General features: G+C 45.1%; 1 protein-coding gene across 5 annotated transcripts in view; it reads right to left on the reverse strand.

The window, feature by feature from the left end:
- MEAF6 (MYST/Esa1 associated factor 6) overlaps positions 1–14,555 on the reverse strand; it is a 33,822-nt gene extending 19,267 nt beyond the window's left edge. For all 5 annotated transcript variants that reach the window (XM_045035560.1, XM_023258489.2, XM_023258488.2 and 2 more), the window contains exons 1-4: positions 14,400–14,555; positions 13,075–13,190; positions 10,170–10,257; positions 9,975–10,020 (exon numbers count right to left, since the gene is read on the reverse strand). In XM_045035560.1, the coding sequence (XP_044891495.1) occupies positions 9,975–10,020; positions 10,170–10,257; positions 13,075–13,190; positions 14,400–14,489 (340 nt within the window). In that variant the 5' untranslated portion in view covers positions 14,490–14,555. The remainder of the gene's footprint in view (positions 1–9,974; positions 10,021–10,169; positions 10,258–13,074; positions 13,191–14,399) is intronic.
- Between the last annotated feature and the right edge of the window lie 5,269 nt (positions 14,556–19,824).

The raw sequence follows: 19,824 nt of genomic DNA on the forward strand, positions 1-19,824 counted from the left end.
AGCCATCAGTCATCTTCATTAGCATACAGAAATTTCTCTTGGGGGCACCTGGGTGGCTCAGTCGGTTAAGTGTCCAACTTCAACTCAGGTCACGATCTCACAGTTGTGTGAGTTCAAGCCCCACATCAGGCTCTCCACTAACAGTGCAGAGCCCACTTCAGAGCCTCTGTTTCTCTCCCTGCCCCTCCCCTGCTCGCTCTCTCTCTCTCTCTCAAAAATAAATAAACATTAAAAAGCATTTCTTTTGCATGCTAGTCATTCTTTTTTTCAAAATTTATTTATTTCAGAGAGAGAGAGACAGAGAGACAGAGAGAGAGAATGCATGCACACATGTGCAAGTGGGAGAGGAACAGAAGGGGAAGGAGACAGAGAATCCCCAGCTGACTTTGCTGTCAGCACAGAGCCCAACTCGGGGCTCAGTCCCATGAACTGAGAGATCATGAGCTGAGCCAAACTTCAAAGTCGGATGTTCAACCTATTGAGCCACCCAGGCACCCCACCTGCTAGTCATTCTTATCGCTCTGGAGATTCCAAGGCTTTTAGGAGCTGTGTGCCAGAACAGGGGACAAACACCAAGTATATATTTCCCATCACACCACAGAAAGTAACTGTGCTATATCATGAAAATCACCCTTTGACACAGTAGTGCCACTTTTGGGGCACTATCCTGTAGAAATAAAGTCCATTACAAAAAGCAAGTGGACAAGGAAGTTTACTGCAACCTTGTTTAGCGGGGGGAAAATGGAGACAATGTGAATTCTCACCCACAGAGGAGGTACCCGGTATTTTTCAGCTTTTAAAAAGAATGTGAGGGTTGCCTGGGTGGCTCAGTCAACTAAATATCGGACTCTTGGTTTCAGCTCAGGTCATGATCTCATGGTTCGTGAGTTCAAGCCCTGCGTTGGGCTCTGTGCTGACAGTCTAGATTCTCTGTCTTCAGATTCTCTGTCTCCCTCTCTCTCTGCCCCTCCCCTGCTCATGCTCTCTCTCTCCTTCAAAATAAATAAACATTAAAGTAATAATAATAATAATAATAATAATAATAATAAATAAAAAGAATGGTGAGATTATAACAATAGCTAACACAGTCCCTACTAGAAGCCAGGCACTGTTCTATACACTTAAAAAAATTTTTTTTAATCTTTATTTATTTATTTTTGAGAGAGACAGCAAGCAAGGGGTGGGGAGGGGCAGAGAGAGGAGAGAGAGAATCCCAAGCAGGCTCCACAAGAGTCAGCACAGAGTCTGACATGGGGCTCGATCTCACAGACTGTGAGATCATGACCTGAGCTGACATCGAGAATTGGGACGCTTAACCAAGCCACCCAGGCACTCCCTCCACACTTCAAATATATCACATCTACAACCTTCACAGAAACCTCTACAACCAAGATGACCATTTGACAGAGACGGGAATTGAGGCTAGAGGTTAAGAAACCTGCCCAAGGTCACACAGCTCGTAAGGTGAAGATTCGGAATTCACACTCAAAGACAGTTTGGCTCCAAAGCCCACGCTCTTCATCATGACTCTACCATTTCGCTCGATGCACACTCAACCTGCAGGAGTGCATGTGCTAAGGGAAAAAGCAGGTAATATGCACTGGGAGAGCCAATTTTTTCTTTAAAAAAAAAATCCTCTTTATGTACATAGTTAAAATTCTAAGTTAAAAAAAAAAAATCCCCAACCCTGTGAGTCTGCATCTGTGTGTGTGTGTGTGTGTGTGTGTGTGTGTGTGTGTGTGTCCCAGACGTGTTAGGAATAGTGTTAAGCTGTTAACGTTGATTACCTCAGAAAGTTGGGGGTGAAGTAGAGCATGAGGTAATTAACCTGTTTCATATTCACCTCTAAACAGTTTGACTTAGTACAATCTGAATATATTACTTTTCTAATTAAAAAAAAAAAAATCCAATGAAATCTACAAAGATGAGTTTAAAATGGAGAAGGATGATGAGGACAACCTTCTTCTCCCAGAGCCAGTCCTATTTTTATTTAGGTAAAAAATGCCATCTCTCAAACTGCAAATGGCGAAGGCGCTGGCCAGGGCAGGAATGGGTTGTTGGGCCATGAGGTCATAAAAGCTTTGGCTCACGGCTGGATGACAGAAGGAGCACAGGACTGAGTAGGGGCTGGGCACAGGGAGAGAAAGATTATCTCAAAAAGCGGGAGACAAGAAAGAATGGCAAGTTAGAGCAAATCTGGCCAATGTTGCAATTCTATTAAAAGACATTAATAGGGGCGCCTGGGTGGCTCAGCCAGTTAAGCGTCGGACTCTTATTTATGGCTGAGGTCATGATCTCACAGTTCGTAGGTTCGAGCCCCACACTGGGCTTTGCACTGTGAGTGCAGAGTCTGCTTGGGAGTCTCTCTCTCCTCTCTCTCTCTGCCTCTCCCCTGAACTCACTCTTTCACTCTCAAAATAAATAATAAAATAAACTTAAAAAAAAAAAAAAAAGAAGCGAAGCTCTGTCTAAAAAAAGAGAGATTAACGGGCAAAACAACTGTTTACTCATTTTGGACCAGTTGCTACGGGAGTACTGGGTAAATGGATCAGTTGGTCATATTCTATAAGTACCTGTGTGGAAACACACACAAAAGAGTGAAAATCAAATCAAAGCCCTATGAATGGAGAATCCACCTGTGTTACCTCTCTGAAGAGGTAACATCCCAGGGAGTAACAGATGTCCCGAAGGACTGATCTGGATATTAAGTATCATGGGAGCCAGAGAAGAAAGAGCGGATTGTTCAGGGAAAGCTTCACTGAGGGGGTGGAATTTAAACTGGGCCTTGGAAAATGAGAAGCCAAAATAGGTACAAAAAATAGCACAAGCAAAAGTGCAGAGGTGAGGGGGCGCCTGGGTGGCGCAGTCGGTTAAGCGTCCGACTTCAGCCAGGTCACGATCTCACGGTCCGTGGGTTCGAGCCCCGCGTCGGGCTCTGGGCTGATGGCTCGGAGCCTGGAGCCTGCTTCCGATCCTATGTCTCCCGCTCTCTCTGCCCCTCCCCCGTTCATGCTCTGTCTCTCTCTGTCCCAAAAATAAATAAAAACGTTGAAAAAAAAAATTCAAAAAAAAAAAAGTGCAGAGGTGAGGAAACATAAGGTACATTTTGGACAAATGAATCAAGTATCTCTTGAGCAGACGCCTTGAGGATTGAGAGGAGAAATGGAAAGACAGGTTAAGAGCCGTGACTGGGAGGCGCATGGGTGGCTCAGTCAGTTAAGTACCCAACTCTCGGTTCTGGCTCACGTTATGTATGATCTCATGGTTCATGAGTTCAAGCCCCACACTGGGCTCTGCACTGACAGCACAGAGCCTGCTTGGGGTTCTGTCTCTGCCTCTCTCTCTCTCTCAAAATAAATAAACTTAAAAAAAGGGAAAAAAAAGAGCCATGAGTGTCAGATTTAGGGATCTGATCTAGGGAGACAGTATGAGGTGATGGTTAAGATAGTGACTTGTTGCTGAATCTTTCAGACCCTGTTCCTCCATCTGTAAAATAGGACGCTTCTCTATACTGAGTATCTCTTATGGACAAGGCATTGGACTAGACACTGGAGCTCCAGCAATGTTCTCTACTTTCAAGGAGTCTATAATCTGTACTTATCCCCAAGAAGTAGCTTTAAAGAATAAATGAGATAATGCAAGGGTTTGCATAGTGTCTGGAACACAATAAGTGTTCCAATCTCAATATCCTTGAGATCCATAAATATGCAAGCCAAATTCTAACACAGTAGACAATTTGCCATAAAATAGTTGTTACCAGGACATAAGGAGAAGTCATCGAGCCATTTCTAAACAGAGAAGTGACACCGAACAGTGAATGTTTACTGAGTTCTCTGTATAAACCCATGTTTTAGGATTATCAGGCTACAAATGGTTTATAATAGGGACTGTAGCCAGGGAGACTAGATTAAACACCGCTAAAACACAAAGTGCAACCACAGAGTAAGAATCATGGTCTTTTTTGGGCTCCCGGAACCAGGGGAGGAGTGAGGCCAAAAGGGCTGGGTTAGAGCACCCCGAAGTACAGCAGCAGTCAGGCAACCCTGTGGTGCTGTCACCAAGAAAAGACACCTGTTTGCTTCTCCCCGACACAGAAGAAGGCAACTCGTTTTTAGAGTAAAGAATGCCAGGTTTGGGGGTGCCTGGGTGGCTCAGTCGATTGAGCATCTAGATGACTCTTGATTTCAGCTCAGGTCATGAGCCCAGGGTTGTGGGATCGAGGCCCACCTCAGGCTCCATGCTAAGCGTGGAGCCCTGCTTGAGATTCTCTCTCTCTCTCTCTCTCTCTCGCTCTCGCTCTCGCTCTCGCTCTCGCTCTCTCTCTCTCTGCCCCTGCTCACTCTCTCTCAAAAAAAAAAAAAAAAAAAAAAAAAAGAAAAAGAAAAGAAAAGAATGCCAGATTTTGATTAAGTGTAATAAGCCTACAAATGAGACACTTTACTTATTAAAACAACAACAACAACACCTACTGAATAGTGCTAGGCACAAACTTCTTTTCAGCACAAGAACTTTAAAGGAGGCAAGAAAGATACCCAAAATAATGCTTCATGCGGCCCTTTACTTATCCACTGGAATGATGAGAACACTCAGGGGAGATGTGGTTTGATGAAAGCTTCAGAAGAGTCTGATAAAACAGTATCAACTATGCTGATCCTTTAAAGGAAACTGGATAAAATCTGCCTGCTTGTCTTTTACTTTATTCTTTTTACAAAAACACACAACGCCTCGCTAATTTGCCTAAAATTCCCCTTGGGAACCATGCTAATCCACTCTATCATCCTAGTTTGGGTAGGTAGGCCAAAGGAAGCAGAAAGTAATGCATATTTTTATTATTATTTTTTTAATGTTTCTTTCTTTATTTTTTTTTGAGAGAGTGTGCAAGCGGGGTAGGGGCAGAGAAAGCAGAAGACACAGAACCTGAAGCAGGCTCCAGGCTCTGAGCTGTCAGCACAGAGCCTGACATGGGATTAGAACTCACAAACCACAAGATCATGACCTGAACTGAAGTCGGATGCTTAAACAACTGAGCCACCCAGGCGCCCCACAGGAATGCATTTTTTTTTTAATTTTTTTTTTTTAACATTTATTTATTTTTGAGACAGAGAGAGACAGAGCATGAACGGGGGAGGGGCAGAGAGAGAGGGAGACACAGAATGTGAAACAGGCTCCAGGCTCTGAGCAGTCAGCACAGAGCCCGACGCGGGGCTGGAACTCACATATCGCGAGATCGTGACCTGAGCCGAAGTTGGACGCTTAACCGACTGAGCCACCCAGGCGCCCCAAGGAATGCATTTCTTTTTTAAAACGTTTATTTATTTTGAGAGAGAGAGAGAGAGAGAGAGAGAGAGAACACAAGAGGGGGAGGGGCAGAAAGAGAAATTCCCAAGCAGGCTCCTTGATGCCAGCGCGGAGCCCAGTGTGGGGATTGATCTCCTCACAAACTGTGAGATCGTGACCTAAGCAGAAATCACGAGTCAGACGCTTAACCAACCGAGTCACCCAGGAAGACCAAAAGTAATGCATTTTAAAAGAAAATTTTCAGAATGGTGTGGAAACAAAATGCCAAAAGTACAAAACTCCAAAACCCTTGAGATCTAAGAATGTGCAATTCAAAATCTAAGACAGAAAAAATGTTCAGTTCATCACCATCAAAAAACAAGAACACAGGAGTCATTCCACAAGATCTGTTATACGGAAATCTGGAGACACTGGAGAGCTTCTATGCAAAGGAAGAAGTGCAAAAGGCAAAGGAGACCATTCCCCTCGTGGAATGAAAGCTTGGTTTGAATCACCTGGCTCTTTCAGGGACCTTCAACTTGGTTTAAAGTGATCCAGCCACCCATCAGAAGAAAACATAAAATCTTTGGAAGATAACAACTTCATCCTCACTCTCAAATTACTCAACAAATAGTTTAAGTTACAGTGAGCAGTACACGGTCAAAGATAAGCACACAGGGAAATTAGACTTTGGAAGCAAACTACAACAGAAACAGGTCTTTAAAGACTTCACAGGTTGGGGAGGCTGGGTGACTCAGCTGGTTAAAAGTCCGACTTTGGCTCAGGTCATGATCTCACGGTCCGTGAGTTTGAGCCCCGCATTGGGCTCTGTGCTGACAGCCGAGAGCCGGGAGCCTGCTTCAGATTCTGTGTCTCCCTCTCTCTCTGCCCCTCCCCTGCTTGCACTGTCTCTCTGTCTCTCTGTCTCTCTCTCAAAAATAAATAAACATTAAAATAAAATTTTAAAAAAGACTTCACAGATTGAAATTGTTATTATTGCTTTATTTTTGAGAGAGAATATGCATGCGCACAAGTGGGGCAGGGGCGGAAGGGGGAGAGACAGAGAAATCTTATGCATGCTCCACACTCTGTGCAAAGCCCAATGTGGGGCTCGATCCCACAACCCTGGGATCATGACCTGAGCCAAAGTCAAGAGTCAAACAAACGTTCAACGGACTGAGCCACCCAGGTGCCCCCACAGAATTACACATTAAACACAGAACGTACAGAATTAAAAACAGAATCTTGTACAACAAGCAGGCTTACTTACTCTGCTTAAAGAAACAAAAGACAAGTTTAAAAATAATTGCAGGGAAAGCTACTGAAAAATTACATAGCAGATTTTAGAAATAATTAAGTGGAATTTTGGAAATTAAAAACGTAATAAAAAATTTAAAAATCAAGGAAAGGTTGGGGCGCCTGAGTGGCTCAGTCAGTTAAGCATCCGACTTCGGCTCAGGTCATGATCTCACGGATCATGGGTTCGAGCCCCGCGTCGGGCTCTGTGCTGACAGCTCGGAGCCTGGAGCCCGCTTCAGATTCTGTGTCTCCCTGTCTGCCCCTCGCTGCTTGCACTCTGTCTCTCGCATTGTCTCAAAAATAAACATTAAAAAAAAAAAAAATCAAGGAAAGGTTTAACAGCAAGTCAGACTCAACTGAAAGGAGAATTAGTAAACTGGCAGGCGGCCCAGAGACAAAGACAGAAGACACGGAGGAGCTAATAAAAGACCATGTAGGATAAAATGAGAAAGTTTAACATACAGTTAAGTAGAGTGGGAGAGGAGAGGGGAGACAGCATGCAGCAAATGCATCATCTGAAGAATACTGGGAATTTTCCAGAACTGATGAAAAATACCAAGCTACAGCTACAAGAAGTTCAACGAAACCCAAGCCAGATAATTAAAAAGAAATTCATAGACACATTGTAGTTGACTGTAGAAAATCAAGATGGAAATAGACTCTTAAGAAATAGCAGGAGTAGGGGTGCTCAGTGGCTCGGTCGGTTAGGTGTCCAACTTTGGCTCAGGTCATGATCTCATGGTTCGTGAGTTCGAGCCCCGCATCAGGCTCTGTGCTGACAGCTCGGAGCCTGGAGCCTGCTTTGGATTCTGTGTCTCCCTCTCTCCCCGCCCCTCCCCCACTTGAGCTCTGTCTCTCAGTCTCTCTCTCTCTCTCTCTCAAAAAAAATAAACATGAAAAAAAAATTTTTTTTAAAGAAATAGCAGGGGGGCGCCTGGGTGGCCCAGTCGGTTGAGCGTCCAACTGAGGCTCAGGTCACGATCTCGCATTCTTGAGATCTCGCATTCTTGAGATCTCGCATTCTGTGGGCCCGCATTCTGTCGGGCCCTGTACCGACAGCTCGGAGCCTGGAGCCTGCTTCGGATTCTATGTCCCCCTCTCTCTCTGCCCCTCCCCCACTCTCACTTTGTCTCACTCTGTCTCTCAAAAATAAATAAATGTGAAAAAGATTAAAAAAAATAAAAATAAAAAAAATAAATAAATAGCAGGAAGAAACGGTAATGACAGGTGGTGAGACAGAACACAACAGAATTACTTTAAAGGGGCTCTGACCATTTGAATTGATGAACTCCAGTATTTATGTAATTCCCTATTCCAAAAAGAAGCCAAAGCCGCTTACCAAGATTCGTATAATAAAATCCATACAATAAATTTAAAATGAGACAAGTAAAACACAGAAGGACAGAAGACGTCCGTAAGCTGGATGCAGTAGTAAAGATTCATTCCCAGAATGCATGGTCTAGGTTTGGATTTGCTTTCTAGAGGACAACCACACATTTGGCTTTAAACATTTTAGCACCTGGGGTGCCTGGGTGGCTCAGTCGGTTAAGCATCCGACTTCGGCTCAAGTTATGATCTCACAGTTTGTGGGTTCGAGCCCGGCATCGGGCTCTGTGCTGACAGCTCATAGCCTGGAGCCTGCTTCCGATTCTGTGTCTCCCTCTCTCTCTCTCTCTGCCCCTCCCCCTGCTTACACTCTGTCTCCCTCTCTGAAAAATAAATAAACGTTAAAAAAAATTAAAAAATAAAACATTTTAGCGCCTACACAAATCAAGTCCATCATCAGATTTTCAGTAAAAACCAACTAGTTGTTCGGGGAAAACAACTAGTCCTAAAAGACATAATAATTAGTAACGGTAAACATCTGCAACATCCTATTACAATAAATGCAGTGGCACATTTAACGGGACCAAAATGTAATTCATCAAATGCAGCTTTAGAGGGAAGACCAAGGAAGACCAACAGGGTCTATTCCAGGGGCGTGGCCCAGTTCCAGGGGGAAGATCTCAGGGGAATGGATGGCCTGCATGTGTTTCCGAAAATCTTTAATACGTAAGTGCTGGTCTCAGCCAAGCTTCCGCAAGCAGTGGCATTGAGCGTCATTCCTTCACGAGTACCTAGGTGTGTACTTGTGTGGCTAGTGAAGTACAGGGCCAGATGCTGAACTACGCACTAAGCCAGGAGGAGGATTGTAGGCTCTTGTGAAAACTGAGCAGTCAGTAATCATTCCATCTCCGCTCACAGCGGTGGGGTCCAGGCTGTTCCTTAACCAGTCTTGTGACTTCAGAGAGCAGACAACACTAGCTCTATGTCCTAGAAGTGGCATTAACTGAAAAGAAATAGGATTTAACGTATTTGAGCCATAGCAAGAGAAAAATCAAAAGGACTTGCTATAATTGTTGAGGCTGGCAGAAAGGAGTCAAAGATACCTACAGAGTTTTGAATGAGGGGGAATGGAAGTACTATAACGGAAAAAAACTGGGCAGACAAGTTTTGAAGGTAATAGAACAGTTCCATCTTAGATAAAATGTTTTGAGCCTGAAAATCTGAGTGGAAATGACTCGCAGACATTTTCTAGCATTTTCTACATATTTAGAAATCTGTACCCAGAGGTAATAATCAAAGTCACAGTGTAGTTCTAATTCCCAAACTACCAAAATCCCTTCTCCTCCAAATCACTGGCCCAGTGCAGACCCGAGAACCACATCCTACAAGATACATCATCTGAAAGAAGCACACAGCCACGGTACAAAAAGCAGGTTATGCTTTGGAGTGATTCAGTGCACAGGAAGAGTGTTCGATACCGCTACACCCAGTCTGACTCGGAAAGATGAATGTATAGATCTATATCCTATCACTTGACATCAGCAGAGAATTAGACTGTATGGCTTACGTTTGGAGCATGATACAATTTCTTCACAAAGTAAATACTATCTACTCTCTGTTTTATATTTAAGAACACTCAGGTACATTCTGTTCCCACGACCAGATTCTCCTAAGAATTATTAAATTGCGAACATGGAGATTTATCAGATATACCCAAAATTTTCCATGAGAAAAGGTTTTCTTTCTAAGTTAAAAAAAAAAAAAAAAAATTCCCCTAACACTTAGCAGTGGGGAAGACCTGTCTTTGTGTCTTTGAGCAGGGGAAGTCACCCTCTGCATGACAGAAGAGGCAGGAGGGACATGATAGTTTCTTCCTCAAAAAACAAACAAGCCAACAAATAAACAAAAGGACACGATTAACGAGACTCTAGAGGGTGCTTATCTTCCAGAAAGGAGAGGCAAAAGTATGAGAGATGTAGTCTTGAGACCTACAGTTGGATACAAGTTAAATACAAGGGCTCCTGTAGCTTAAAAATAAAGTAGTAAAACAGTAAAAAAATAAATAAACTTACTCTTTTCAATGAGCTGATCCTGAACTCCCGCCAACGCGCTCACTGCCTAAAAGACAAGAAACCACCCGTTACTAGAAAAATTATCAGAGCCCTCAGGAGAGCACTCGGACAGCAGGGAAAGGGAAAACTCACAGGAATTTAACTGAGGTTTCCCTCAACAATGGGCCACAGAAAGAGTCCCTCCACCTCACTTACAGCTGCTGAAGTCACTGAGGATTTACTGAAGAGCCGCTCAGCTTCCTTAAACTTCCGGTTCCTTCGATCGTTTTTGCTATTGGAGTTTCTAAAACACACACAAGAAGCTTCGTGAGCAGCAAGCGGGGGACGGCCCTGGATGTTAGGTGTAAGAACTCTCTCTCTCTCATTGTCTCTCTTGAGAGACAGCCTCTGGACGGAGCGCCTGCACACCAGGTGGATGGACCAAAACGTCCGTTATCCTGAATGCCCGAAGGGACAGCAACGGCTTCCAACGCGGGACAGGCTCCAGTGGCTCACGACCATTTTCATTTTAATATGTATTTACTTTAATACTTACTCAAAACAACCGGCCCAGACGAGTGATATGAAATGTTTCTGTCAGATAAGCTTAATTTTTAAAAACTGAAGAACAGACCAGGGTTCCTTAAAGAAAAGGGCTGGTACCGGTTCTGGGATAAGGAAAAGGTGAGTCTGAGACACCACATTGGGACAGAAAAGAACCAAAATGCTCAAGCACTGATAGGGTCATGTCGAAAGGACAAAGGCATCAGCATGAGGAGGTTCCCGCTGGCCGCTGGCCGCGTTTGGGACAAACTAAGCATCAAAGAGGATAATGGTGGGTGTGTTTGCTTTGTGAAAAGTCACTAAGCTGTGTATGTATGATGTGTGCAATCCTCTGTATATATTTCAATAAGTTTATATTTTAAAAAAAAAGCCTCTACAATGCAAAAGTGACAGTACTAATTCCAATACGCTGATTTTGTTGTTGTTGTTTTAATCCATGGGTCTGTAGTGATACTAAAGAGAGAGGTCTGGAGATACAGAATGAAAGGGAGAGAAGATAAGAAGGGAAGACTCATCTTTCCAAATGCCAGTAAGCCATGTACACAAAGAATAAAATTAGAATCAGCAGTCTGTTAAGTGATTCAAGTAAAAATCAACAAAAGATACTAACATTGCTGAATAAATATGTGGAGGATCGCAATATATTCACACCGTGTACAAGTACAACCTCCAAACTACTTACGAATTACAGAGAGAAAAATGAATTAAAAAAACATTTTTTTTTTAATGTTTATTTATTGTTGAGAGACAGAGACAGAATGTGAGGGGTTAGGGGCAGAGAGAGAGGGAGACACAGAATCCGAAGCAGGCTCCAGGCTCCGAGCTGTCAGCACAGAGCCCGACGCAGGGCTCGAACCCACAAGCTGTGAGATCATGACCTGAGCCGAAGTCGGACGCTCAACCGAGTGAGCCACGCAGGCGCCCCGAGAAAAAACGAATTTTTAACAACAGAGAAATCAGATGCTCAAACTTAACAGTACCAATAATGGGGCAATCTGACATCATGTGCCTCCCAATATAACAGAGGTAAATGACACCCGAGGCACACAAATCATTTTCGCCAGAAACGTCTAACGGCTCCCTCGTGAGGTCACGAAAAGAAAAATCTGGAACTGGGACAGTCTGCAAGACAGTGTCATCAACAACAACTTCACCACTAACAAGGGTGGGAGACTGTCCTATTATCAAGAGACTAAAGAGACATAACAGCCAAACACAATACACGAAAACTGCCTGGATCAAAACAAGGGCAGCCAAGCATGCTGGGAACAATTAGGAGAATGTGAATAAAGGCTGTAGGGGATGATACTATTAATGTAATGCTAATTTTCTATGTGTGGTTAACTGTGGTTAGGTAAGAAAAATATTCTTAGGAGGTAATTGCTGACATAATTAGGGGTACAGTGTCATGATATCCGCTTGAATGGCTAACAACAACAAAAAGTATGGGGGAAAGGGAAGATAGAACTATAAAGGGGTAGCAGGAGGGAGAGCTTCCCAGCGATGAAATACTTCTGTATCTCGACTGCAGTGGTGGTTACAGGAATCTACACACAGTGACGGAATTACACATACACATTGTACCAATGTCCATTTCCTGGTTTTGCTATTGTGCTGTAGTTACATAAAACCCAACCATTGGGGAAAAGTGGGTGAAGAGTACACGGACCTCTCTAATATTTCTGCAACTTCCCATGTGCCTGTAATTATATCAAGACTTTTAAAACTTTTAAGTATATAGATATAGGTTTGTGTATGTTTACAAGCATCAGAAAAAAAAGAGAGAGAGAGAGAGGCAAAGGTGGCAACATGTTAACAAGTGATGAATGAAGGTGAGGGATATCAAGTGTGCACAGTTCTATTTCAATTTGAAATATTTCAAAGCGGGGCGCTTGGGTGGCTCAGTCAGTTAAGCATCCGACTTCAGCTCAGGTCACGATCTCACGGTTTGAGTTCAAGCCCCGTGTGGGGCTCTGTGCTAACAGCTCAGGGCCTGGAGCCTGCCTCGGATTCTGTGTCTCCCTCTCTCTCTGCCCTTCTCCCACTCACGCTCTGTCTCTCTGTCTCAAAAATAAACATTAGGGGCGCCTGGGTGGCTCAGTCGGTTGAGCGTCCAACTTCAGCTCAGGTCACGATCTCGCGGTCCGTGAGTTCGAGCCCCGCGTCAGGCTCTGGGCTGATGGCTCAGAGCCTGGAGCCTGCTTCCGATTCTGTGTCTCCCTCTCTCTCTGCCCCTCCCCCGTTCATGCTCTGTCTCTCTCTGTCCCAAAAATAAATAAACGTTGAAAAAAAAAAATTAAAAAAAAAAATGAAATATTTCAAATCTGAAAATTTTCAAAAAGCTTAGCAGGTTTTCCCTATTTCCCAGACGTTGGATTTGTCTACAATTACTCAGTGAGGAAGTGACCGAGCCAAAGTCTAAGTTCAACCCCAGACTGCCTTCCACACCAGCACTTTGCTACCGCCTCCCTGCAAAGTTGCTTCCAAGAACACATATAGCCCCAAACGCAAATATTACTAGAGCACCATACAAACACCACAGGCTTCTGACACTCACTTTTGGTTGGTCAGGTACCGATCCCAGCCACGAATAATATTGCCATACATCTGAGTGTCTTCCAGGTAGCTTCCTTCAAAAGCATAGATCTGTCTTTCCAAGTTTGCCAGTGTTTCCTGGGAGAGGAAAAACAAGGAAACGGATAATGCCTCTTAAATGCCAACATTAACTCCGACAGAATCAAATTCTCTGACACTAGCCTTAGACACTCAAGCTCCATTACGCTAAGCCCTGGTGGAAAGACATGACATGGGGAGAGGAAAGCTGTTTTAGATTAAGACAATCTAGACCTGTCTTGTTGGAACCCTTGGAGACCAGAAGGGAAGGGATACAGCCTGTCTCCAGAAAAATGCACAAAATTTTGCAGATTCTTCAGAGGGTTCATGGAAACCCAGTTGTCAAGAACCCCCGCTCAGGCAGAACGCGGGCAGTCTCCACCCCCACGCGCAAAGGTATTGCTACTGAAGAGAGGAAAGGGTGAGCAGCCTTCCAGCGCCAACTCGCTCCCCTCCCCGCGGGCTCAGAAAGAAGGCCGGCCCTGGGCTGTCAGTTGCCATGGAAACCTGGAAGGGCAGCTTCAGGTGAGATGGCCCTCCCCGGTGCCCAAGCCAAAACACGGCGGAGGGGGTGGCCACCAAGGGTGGATAGGACCCGGGGTGCATATCACAGTTCTCAATTCCCTGGGCTGAATCCCTTCCCCTCGCCTGTCAGCTTCTGGATGTTCCCCCAAAACATCACAGCCATGCCCATCAAAAACCCCATCCAACGGATCTCCTAATCCTCAAAAGGACATGCGCCCCTCCATCCTCCAAAGGCCAGACTGGATGACCGTGTCCCCCTCCCACACTCGCCTCTACGCCACCCCCTCCAAGCCACTGGCAAGCCCGAACCGGTCTCCTACGGCCCCCCCGACACGCCCGACCCCACCCCTCAAAGAACACGGACCTGCCGCCCTCACCCACCCCGCAAAGGCCAAGGACACAACCGCTCCCAACCCCAAAGCTCACAGACACCTTTCTCGAGCTCCCACACTGAAGCCCCCCATCCTCAGGTGCCTTCCCGCCTCCACGCCCCCGCCTGTCCCGGCCCCCTCCCCCTCTCTGCTCCTTGCCCCGCCCCCCGGCCCCAGCTCCCGACTCTCGAGCCGCGCAGCAGAGAAGCCGAGGCACCGGCGGGCCGCAGAACGCGCAGCCGGCCTCAGGCCGCCCGGCTCCCGGGCGCCGCGTTGCGCCCGGGGAGTAACGGCCTGGAGCGATCAGGCGGGGCCCTGGAGGCGGCGGCAGGCGCGGGGCCCCCACCGGGCGCCCCCGCTGTCGCTCTCTCACCGCCAGCTCCTGCTTCCGCTTCACGAGCTCCGCCAGCTCCCGCCGGGTGTCCGGGATCTGCGGCGGCGCCGCCTTGTTGTGCATCGCCATGTTGGGCTGAGGCGGGCGGCGGCGCCAGGCGGGGGGCGGTCCCTGCGCGCCGCCGCCCGCCAGGGGGCGCCCGCGCCGCACTGCGCCTGCGCGCGCGGTTTCCGGAGCCGCGCGGCGCGCCGCGTCGGGGGCCGCGGGTTCGCGCGCGCCCCGCCTGGACGAGACGGCGGTGGGCCTTGCTCTGGGTCCTAGCCGCTCTTGACCCCCCCCTCGGTGGCCGGCGGGGCGTCACAGACACCACAAATTCACTTTGTCCAAAACCAGACTCCTGGCAAGTCACCTCAGTGAATGACTTTCACTGTCCGCCGAACTGCCCAAGTGGGAAACGTGAATACCATCGTCGCTGTCCTCTCCCATGCAAAACCCCGAGTCCTGAGGACTCGCCGCCGGAAGAGCCAGCAGCTCACTTGCTTTGTCTGCCACCTCGCCCTCGTCCAGGCCCTGTGTTGGGCCCCATTATCCCCACAGCCTCCTGTTTCCACCCTTAGCTCTCTTTGATCCTTATCCACAGTGGTGCCGAGGGGATCAGCGTTTGGAAAGCAGGTGTGGTGTCACTCCCCTGGTTAAAATCTTTCAATGGCTTCCCGTTGCCCTTTAGAGAGACCAGTTTGTGTAGTGGTTAAGATCACAAGCCAAAGCCAGAACTACCTCGTTCAGAATCCTGCCTCTACCATTGATAAGCTGTGCCATTTGGGGCAAGTAACTACATTTCGCTAGTCAAAATCCCTCATCTGTAAAATGGAGGTAATAATAGTACCTACCCAGTACCCTTGCCGGGAGAAGTAAATCCCTTCACGTAGGGGCTTGGCAAGTAACAACGATTATGCAAATACTCGTTTTTATCATTAATTCCAGGATCGTTAACTTTGTTTTCCTTTGGCCCTTGCTTACTTCACCAGCCTCCACTCTCCCATTTTTCAAGGTTCTGCAATTTCACTATCATGAATGGGATTTTTGGGGGGTGGGGGGGGAGACTTTGGGTTTCTACAGTCTGTGTGGATTGGTATCTTCCACCAGTTCTGGGAAATTCTCAGCTCGTTTTGTTCAGATATTCCTCTGCCTCATTTTCCTCTCCTTCTGGAACTCGGATTAAACCTAATAATGCTTTATTTTTGTTAACCCACTGTGTTTTTCCCCATCTTTTTTCTCTGCTGCATTATGCATAATTTCTTTTGTGTGTTATCTTGTAACCTGAAATCTTGCCAGACTCCCCTATTAATTCTAGGAGGGTTTTATTGTAGATTCCTTAGGATTTTTTACATAGACAATCATTTCATCAGCAAATAAGGGCTTTTATTTTTCCGTTCCCAATGTGTATGTTTTTTTCTTTCTTTTTCTTGTCTTACTGTGCTAGGTAGGACTTCCAGTTGTAAGAGTGGTCATAGTGGACATCCTTGACTCATTCGCTATTTTAGGAGGAAAGTATTCAGTCTTTCACCATTAAGTACATTAGCTGTAGGATTTTTGTAGAAGCTCTTTATTAAATTGAGACAGTTCCCCCTCTACTCCTGGTTTACTGATAGTTTTATCACGAACGGGTATTGAATTTTGTCAAATGCTTTTTTCTACGTCCAATTGACATGATCATGATTTTTTTTCCTCTAGCCTCTTGGGATAGTGGATTATATAGATTTATTTCTGTATGTTGAACCCGTGTTGCATACGTGGAATAAACCTCACTTGGCCATGTTGTATAGTTCTTTTTATGTATGCTGGATTCAATTTGCTAATAGAATATCCAGGATTTTTTATGGCTAAATTTATGGGATAATAGTCTGTAGGGTTTTTTTCTTTTTCTTTTTCTCTGCCTCTCTCTCTTCCTTTTTGGTATCTCCTATCTGGCTTCAATAGCAAAGTAATCCTGTCCTCATTAAATGAGTTAAGAAGGTATTGCCTGATATTCTAATTTCTGGCAGAGATGGTATAGAATGGTGCTAATTCTTCTTAAAATTTGGTAGATGTCTTCAGTGAAACCATCACCATCTAGGCCTGGATTTTTCTTTGGAAACTTTTTAAATTATAAATTCAGTTTCTTAAATAGTTATAGGACTATTCAGATGCTCTATTTCTGAAATTTCTTTTTTTTTTTTTTAACGTTTATTTATTTTTGAGACAGAGAGAGACAGAGCATGAACGGAGGAGGGTCAGAGAGAGGGAGACACAGAATCTGAAACAGGCTCCAGGCTCTGAGCTGTCAGCACAGAGCCCAACGCGGGGCTTGAACTCACGGACCGCAAGATCATGACCTGAGCCGAAGTCGGCGGCTTAACCGACTGAGCCACCCAGGCGCCCCTCAGATGCTCTATTTCATATCAGGTGAATTTTGGTAATTTACAGTTTTTGAGATATTGGCCCATGTGATTTGTTAAATTTATATGCCTGGATAATTTCTATCTTCCAGTTCACTAATTCTCCCTGAAGCTTCTGTTAAAGCCATCCACTGATGGGTTTCCAGATTGTATTTCTCATTTCTAAAAGTTTTGGTTGGTCTTTCAAAAATTTTCCACTTCACTTTTTGCCATTTCTTATTCCCTGAATTTGCAAGTTACCATTTTTTTCTTTGAAAACAGTAACCATGAACATTTTATAGTATCTTAAATCAAGTATCTAAAATCTTTTGAGAACCAGTTTGTTATTCCTGTTGGTTCTCACCTATAGTACCTTTTCTTTTATGCTTTAAAAAAGTAATTCTATCTCCGCAGGAAAAGAGTGTGGAAAGAACGGAGGGGAGATAAAGAAAAAAATCCCTTCCTCCAAAAAGTAATTTCATTTCTTCTATCATACACCGGAAGGCATCGATAGTACAGGGTCATCTTAAACCAAGTTCAAGGCTTGAATTTTTCTGAGCTCTCAGGCTGCAAGTCCCTGGGAGGATTTGATTTCTGATCACCTCTTTTACTGTGACAAGGATAGCCCTTTGGCATGCCAGCTTTTTGGGGGAAACATCTTCTAACAGTCTATCCATTGTATGTGGGCTCTGGATTTTGATTCTGTCCCATTCAACCTAGGGTAAGGTCTGATTTGCTGAAATCAAATGTGGTTTGCCTTTAGATCAAATGTGGTTTCCAGGCACCTGTGCTCCATTTTTCCCTGGACCCTTGTTTTTCTTCACTTTCGGCCTGAAAACATTTTTACTAATTTGTCCGTTCCTGGATGCTTTCAGAAATGTTTTTGCTTATATTTTATCCAGAGGTTTCGGCTTCTTGCAGCAGGAGAGTTAAAAAACAAACAACTTAGTTCATCATGAACAGACACCAGAAATCTGTTTCCCCTATTGAACTTCGAATGCTTCCAAAACCTCATTAGTTTATCACCTCAGGCAGTTCTAAGTGCCAGTCTGTCTGCCTAGAAATATTCCTTTCTCTCCTCAACCCCACTGACCTCTTCTGGCTAACTGCTCATACCTCCCTGACTCCCAGGGCTTTGTTAAATCCCATTCCACTATGCTTCCACAATCCCCAATTTTCTCCTATCTAATAGCCTGGAGCTGCTGGTTATGTTGCTCTGCAATGGCCAGACTTTATACATTTCACAACTATTCGAAAGGCAGTGTATCACAGTGGCTAAGAGTGTGGCACCTGGAACCAGATTGGGTTTGAATCCCAGTGCGACCTTAACCTCTTTGTGCTTCAGTTTTTGCATCTGCAAAATAGGATCACACAAGCCTGCATCACAGGGTTATAGGATGTCAGTGTATGTGTTAATGCTTATGAAAATGGTTAAAATTGTGCCTTGTACATAGAAAGTGCTCCTTATTGAAGTATCGGCTCATGGCACTTGTTAGGCACCTGATTATTGAATGTCTGTATGTTTTTATGAATGAACATGATGATTTCCGAGCAGCTCTGACGTGGTGAGGTTAAGATTTTCCTGAGCCACTCTCTACCCCTGAAAAGGCTCATCCACTGTGATATCTTTGAACCCACTACGAATCAAGCAGCCTAATAAACCAGTTGTCTTTTCCAAATCCATCTACGAAGCACTGTTAGGGAGGCAGGAGGAACAGTCTAGAGAAAATGACCACTGAACCAGGACGGAGGTGATTTCTTATCCTAGCTCTACCCCTGCCTGCCTGGCTGTGGGACTTCAGGTAAACAGGTTCATTTTACAGGACTCCTTCTACATACTCCGCTCTTGTCCTGCTGTCCCCTGGACTGCTCAGTCTGAAACAATGCCACCTCTACTACTGGGTTCCAAATCAACCTGTGCTCTAAGGCACACCTCAAATGCCAAGTCTCGCACAAGGTACAGCCCACCTCCAAATGACTGCCGTTTCTAACTCACAATTGTAAACCAACTGTTAGCACAGTATGCTTATGCAGTTGTTTGTCGGATTAACTCACTTCAACTTTGGAGTAAATGTGAGCAAATCAACGGTCTTTTTCAATTGTTTCCCATTTAACAAATGGAAACTTTACCCGAGACCAGATGAAGCTTTACCTTGCAAAGCTTTAATTTAAGTCAAGCAGGCTTCTCACCTGTACAAACGCACAAACGCAGGAATGTGGTGGGCTCAGAACGCCATCACACAAGCAGGCACTGCTGGCGTGCTGTATGCGTGCCCCGCTTAGGCTTTCACTAACATGCCATCATCTCATCGCATTCGCCACATCCACACCACAACTAATTTCCACAAAGGGATGTTAAAAAATACAACCATCTGTGCACCGTATCAAATAATTATCAACCTGAAATCTGTATTTCAGTTGTAAGCCTTTTAAAATCAAGCTCTATTGTATACCGGCATACTCCATACAAGAATACAACTCCAGTTATCTGAATTGATTACTTTTACTTATCACCAGGTTACAATCAAAGTATTTGAAAGCTACATCACCAGGTGCACTCAACGAGCGAGGGGTCCTTTGTCCATGTACTAATAGGGAACTAGGGGCCTAGGGAGAGGCTTGATGGGGAAAATCTGCAGATTCTGTCCTACACCACAGCAGAACTGTAGATCATCGGAGAGGATTTAGGGGAGGGGCTCAGAAACAAAGGGCTGTTTTGCAGATGGCTTGATTTTGACAGCGATGATTTGCAGCCAAGGTGGAGAATAGGTGGAGAATAAAGAAGTTGCAAGAGGAAAGCTTTAGGATTATGTCAACTTCAAATGAGAAGTCCGCTGGTGATATCTGGTTTTAGAGATGGGCCGGGTCTCTTGAGAGAGACAGAAAGAGAGAGAGAGGGAGATAAAAAATATACATGTATATTTTTAGAGAGGGAAGAGAGCACGCTGGGGAGAGGGGCAGTGGGAGAGAGAGAGATTGAGAGAGAGAGAGAAAATCCCAGGCAGGCTCCACACTGAGTGTGGAGCCTGACATGGGGCTCAAGCCCA

Source organism: Felis catus, chromosome C1 (genome assembly GCF_018350175.1).
Source record: "Felis catus isolate Fca126 chromosome C1, F.catus_Fca126_mat1.0, whole genome shotgun sequence".
Taxonomy (NCBI): domain Eukaryota; kingdom Metazoa; phylum Chordata; class Mammalia; order Carnivora; family Felidae; genus Felis; species Felis catus.